The following is a 5,663-nucleotide window of genomic DNA, read 5'->3' on the forward strand; positions in this document are numbered from 1 at the left end:
ATAATTAACTGTTTTTTATATATATATATCCTACTTTAAAGCAGAAAGGAAAGTTTTGTTTACAGTATCAGCAGCTGCAAGAAAGAGATCAGCAATAATTCGCACTATTTCCTCTTCTCTTAGCTTGTCTTGCAAAAGCATCTGGCTCAGGACGCCCTCTACCGGTTCTCCAGTCTCTGCCTTAGAGAAGATTTCTTTAACGTTATCTTCGACGTAAGATCTTGCTGTAATAAACATTGATATTTCAAGCTAAAAAGTTGTGTTCATCTCAGTTTTTCATTATTATACACAAATTAGAAACTTACTAAACGCTTGTCGTTTTTCTGATTCTAAACGTTAGTAAGATTACGTGATTTGAAATAACACACACACACAAAAGATTAATTATGATTGTAAAATGCAAGGATTCGGAATTTAAACGCTATTTTAAATGTAGAGATAAACTTAACTTATATTTCATATCTTCTTATCTTTGACATACATTTATCGTTCGATTATAGGAAATTGCGTTTCGTAATTGGCTTAAATGCTTCATAAATCTGGGAAAGCATTATCAAGCAAATATTATAAACTAAAGTACTGAAATTGTTTTTTTTTTTGTTTTTTTTTGTACAAAGCCAAACACTACTCATTCCGGGGAGTTGAACCCCGGACTTAGAGCTTTAACAACCCGTAAACTTACCGCTTATCCACGGAGGGAAAAATACTGAAAATTAAATTTATAATTCAAAAATGATTCCATGAAACAATATTGATATCAGATACTCTTGTTTTTATTTATTTTTAATATATTCTAAGTATGTATTGACATGATTTATTTATTTCCAGTTAGAAAATGATGTATTTTAGCTGCTAGTGCCATCTATTGATTGGAACATATAATAAACTATGTAGATACATTGCATTTTACTAATACGTAGACAGAAAAACAGTTTACATCGAACAAACACATGCTGTTATGAAACACAAGATCCGAAATGTTTTACGTAGCATTTCTTTTATTTATCTACTTCGTGTACTTCCGTAAAGCAGAATTCTGTTTGATTAATCACTGCAATTTGCATGTTGTACTTTATGTCCAAACATAATTTAGCATTATTGTGATTACATAAAGCACAGGGGTTTAAATCAGAGCCTTCTCTGCGCAAGTTGAATGAGGTGCAAGAAACAATAACTAAAAATTAGATCCAATTGTACCCGAATTTACCTTTATACGCAAGAAATGTCTCACCTAGTTCCAGGGCTCTGTCAGCTGCCCGAATAAATCTCTGCCATACTGGTAACTTGAGCAAGTAGGCAACCCGAGGTGGTACCATGGTCATCTGCGCAGATTCAATGAAGATTTGTTGGACGCAGTGAACAAATTCGTGGACATTGTCAATCCTACTGTCAGACATCACACAACCTAATCGTCGCCCAAAAATCATCGTTCCTAAGGCTTAGATAAAGAAACACGCAGTTTTATTAACTATAATGAGTGATAATAGAGTTTTGTTCTTTGTGAAAGATTTTCACACACAAAAAAAAGGAAACATACCAAGTGTTATTGAGCTAAGTACAGCACTTTGGTTTCATTATAATTCCTGCTTTATAAAATACTTTGAAATATTTTAACTTCAGGAAATGCCTCATAAAATATAGGAAGTTTCTATTTCAGATATGAATACATGTAATATACAGGATACATCTAGGTTCAAAGATATGGAATAAATAAACAAAATACTATGGAGAACCCCTGACAAACTGTATTTTTGCCGGAGCTTTGAAGTACTGCGGGTAAGAAGGTATTGTTTAAATTTTTGTGAAGAAAAGAAAAAAAAAATATGTCAAACTAGCAAGAAAACACGTCTTGTAATAAATTATGTCCATGAAAGGTAAAGTTAATGTCAGTTAATAAAATGAGTTTCCGTGCACACTAGAGACAAAAAACAAAACAAAACTGGATGAATGAATTTTAGCAGATACTATTTGACCTTCTCTCCTTTCTAGGGTATCGTAGTAGATATAATATGTTAGTTTCATTTATAGTAAGTTTCAACTTAAACTCTCTTTTATTCAGTGGCCTACAAAAACGTGCTTTCATATTACAATAAATGTAGACCGAAATGGTTATCACGTTACTTAGGTATGATGAAATTTTCCCTCTGTCATATCCCTGCCATCCTGAGGAGATCTGGTATTGAGGGAAAGGCCACCTCGGCATTGGATGTGGCAGCATGGGCATCCGCAGGAATTTTTCCAGGGGGGACAAAGTTTTCCAGGGGGGCAAAGTAGTGTGAATGAAAAAAAAAACTCTTATACATATGTTTAATGAATAAAGAAATAATTATGTTTCTCATTTTCTGGGGGGGGGGCAAGTGTCCCCTTGCCCCCACCACTGTGGACACCCATGTATGGCACATATAGTATGGTTGATATATTGTTATAAATTCTCTTATTTTCACTGTTATGTTCTTATATATTCCTCACGAATATGAATTAGTATGCGAATTTTTTTACTACCTTTCCAAAGACAACTCAGTTATACTAATTTATCAAAAAAAGTAATAATTTCTTAAGTATAGCATCGAAAAATAAAATAATAAATTTACTTTATATTCAATGGAGAAATGCAATTATGTGTAACAGATTTAAGAAACAAAATATCACAATAACAAATATCTAGCTGAAATATAGGTTATACCAGTTTTTACTGCTTGCTTTAGAATAACGTGTTTAATATTTTGGTGAGATCTACATTCTTTGGGGGAGTAATATTTGCAAACTGTGCTGCGATGCTGATAAATTGGAAGTTATTCTTGAAAAGACTTCTGGGATTTGATTAGCTAAAAAACTAATTCAGATGTAATGTTACAAGCATTTTTTATGATAGTTTAATAATAAAATAAAAATTGTTTAATTTTTCTAATTCAACACTATTTTTACCTTCGTTCTTTAGAATAACGAGATATCCGAAATAAGCACATGTAAAGGTATGGAACTGCTTTTGATTATATAAAAAAAACGCATTCTAACCCTAAAAAACGTGTGATTTCGATTATATTCCGCACATCCACACTGATACATGGCCAGGTGGTTAAGGAGCTCGACTCGCAATCTGAAGGTCGCAGGTTCGAATCCCCAAACATGCTTGCCCTTTCAGCTGTAGGGTCGTTATAATGTGACGGTCAATTCCACTATTCGTAGGTAAAAGAGTAGTCCTAGAGTTTGCGCAAAATTTAAACCTAAACACATAGGATCCATAACGCACTTAGTTTCGTGATTCAGACAGTTTGCTTATTGGGTTTCGCAAAAAGCTATACGAGGGCTATCTAATCTAGCTATCCATAATTTTGAAGTGGTAATAAAGTAAAGAGGAGGCAGCTAATCAACACTACCCACCGCCAATCCTTGGGCTACTCTCTTTAGATCGAATAGTGGGATTTGACCGTCACTCTTATAGCGCATTCATGACCCCGATTTGCAGAGCGAGATTTGTTTTGTTATTTTTGTAGAAACGGGACTTGAACCACAGGCTTTAGTTCCGTTGTCCAGCTCGCGAAACACCGGGCAGTGTTTGGCTCAATTCGGACAGTATTTGTTTTGTTTTTTTTATAAGCTATAATATCTCATTTTATAAATTTAATAAAACAAAACAAATAAAATGTTATACTCACAATCAATAGACCAGTTGTACAGCTCTCTCTCCAGATCTTTCAATTCCATATTTTTATTCCGCACACTTCGCCATCTGTTCAATAGATCACTGATAACATCGTTGAACACCTTGGCTTGACTTGAGACGGTCTGTTGTCGGAACACTTTGTTCAGGCTCTTACGACGATTACCCCATTGAGGACCATCCCTAATTCAATAATTAATAATATTATAATAATAATAATAATTCAATAATAAATCAAATGGCATTTGTTTATAAACCGTCACACTTCCCACTTAAGCCTAATGACGCAACTGAACAAAGAAATTCGCATTATAACCATTCATTTGAAATTTGTTTAATCTGAAATCTATACGAAAGTAGGTAAAACAACAACATCAAATATGCGAGTAATTAAGCACCTTAAGCAATCTATGAATAAAATAACTTACGTATGGTACCAAATAATTGTTCAAACAATAATCATTAAATAATATTTTCGTAATGACACATAGGAAAACATAAAACCGTGATATTACAACTACGTATGTAAGTTCTGTGCTTGGGAGACTTTCATGTACACAAGTGCACCTCGATGAATATGCAACATGCAGTATTTATGTCCTAACATGTTTTCGGAGACAACATTGCTGTAACAACAATTGAAATGCATGCGTTGTGTTAGAGCGTTTATTCAGTCCGTAATACAATGTTTAGGAACAGAAATATATAATCAATTTACCAATAACGCTAAAAGAGTGCGTATTACTATATGGAACAACAAAGAAATACAAATGCTTATAAAATTAGTTTGAACTTAATAAAGTCGAGTTAGATTGATTCAGGAAATATAAAAATATTACGACAATTATCGCCTGTATTACTCAAATGTTACGTCGAAACTTTGTGTAATACAAAAAGCAGTTGGTAAAATAATATACATAAATGTGTCATGGCCATGAATTGCGCTTAATAGTACAAACTTACATAAAGAATAACCCACGCTGGATGCCTTTGATTTCATTGTATATGATCCAAGGCTCTGGGACCATGTGCAAAGGATATCGGCCTTCGTTTTGATAAACTCGTTGTATCAGCTCACTGTCTGCTATGAAAACAGCTTCGACGGCGCCCAGTTTCTCGCGATAGATATTGCCCAGTTCCTTATGCCGCCTGTCACAATACTCGTGGATCTTTGGAGCGCCCCCGCTAGCTAGTAAATTAAAGGTTGTCCCAATCAAGGGCAAGCCTTTCGGTGAGGGAATGTCTTGGTAAGGAAAACCCGTGGCGTAGTTTGGGGTTTCTACCGGGTATGGTGCTACAGCCGCCGGGTTTTGATGACGGTGATGGAATGGACACCTGGTTTTAGCAGGCTGTGTTGAAGTTGACGTCAGGCTCGAAGTAGGACTTTTTGACGTGAGACTAGGATGTGGTAAACGAAAGACGAAGTTGTTCAAAGCGGGTCGTAACTCTTCACTAAAGAAGCTAAACAACCGAAGAGACGCTTTCAATGCCATGTATGCTAAAATGTGTGTTTTATTTAATGAGACAACTGTTCCAAAGTTCGGCTAATGAAATTGTAGAGGGAGCGCTATACCGTTGAAAGTACCCCGTGCCACGCGCGAAGACTGTAAAATGCAGTCTGACAGCTTTTCGTTTGTGGTTTTATAGCACAACCTACCACCCGAATAATCACCCTGCTACTTCTCCCTCGGGCATCGCGCGCGGGCACCAATGCCGGTCTAGTGGAGTTGGATCTATAAAGCGTAAGATTTAGACCACTGTCAGTTTACCTGGCTAATGCTTGTGTTATATTGCAGCTCATGTAAAATATAGAGGGGTAGGTTTTATAGAAGATTTAGGCACATTATAATGCTAGTATAAATTACTTACACAAGAATACTGATTTTAGTTTCTAGAATTTCGTGAAATATGCAAACTTCCGTTTCTCTTGCCTTAGGTGCATATAAAAAAAATATTATTTGGCAAAAATAAGTTTCTAAGATTAAGTAGCAATGAGCACATT

At 35.2% G+C, this 5,663-nt stretch overlaps 1 protein-coding gene across 1 annotated transcript in view; it reads right to left on the reverse strand.

The window, feature by feature from the left end:
* LOC106478768 (cytochrome P450 315a1, mitochondrial-like) overlaps nucleotides 1–5,154 on the reverse strand; it is a 9,861-nt gene extending 4,707 nt beyond the window's left edge. Inside the window, exons 1-4 of the mRNA XM_013939332.1 lie at nucleotides 4,625–5,154; nucleotides 3,657–3,844; nucleotides 1,232–1,438; nucleotides 64–224 (exon numbers count right to left, since the gene is read on the reverse strand). Coding sequence (XP_013794786.1) covers nucleotides 64–224; nucleotides 1,232–1,438; nucleotides 3,657–3,844; nucleotides 4,625–5,154 — 1,086 coding nt within the window. The remainder of the gene's footprint in view (nucleotides 1–63; nucleotides 225–1,231; nucleotides 1,439–3,656; nucleotides 3,845–4,624) is intronic.
* Nucleotides 5,155–5,663: the final 509 nt, after the last annotated feature.

The sequence above is a fragment of the Limulus polyphemus genome, unplaced genomic scaffold (genome assembly GCF_000517525.1).
Source record: "Limulus polyphemus unplaced genomic scaffold, Limulus_polyphemus-2.1.2 Scaffold248, whole genome shotgun sequence".
Taxonomy (NCBI): Eukaryota; Metazoa; Arthropoda; class Merostomata; order Xiphosura; family Limulidae; genus Limulus; species Limulus polyphemus.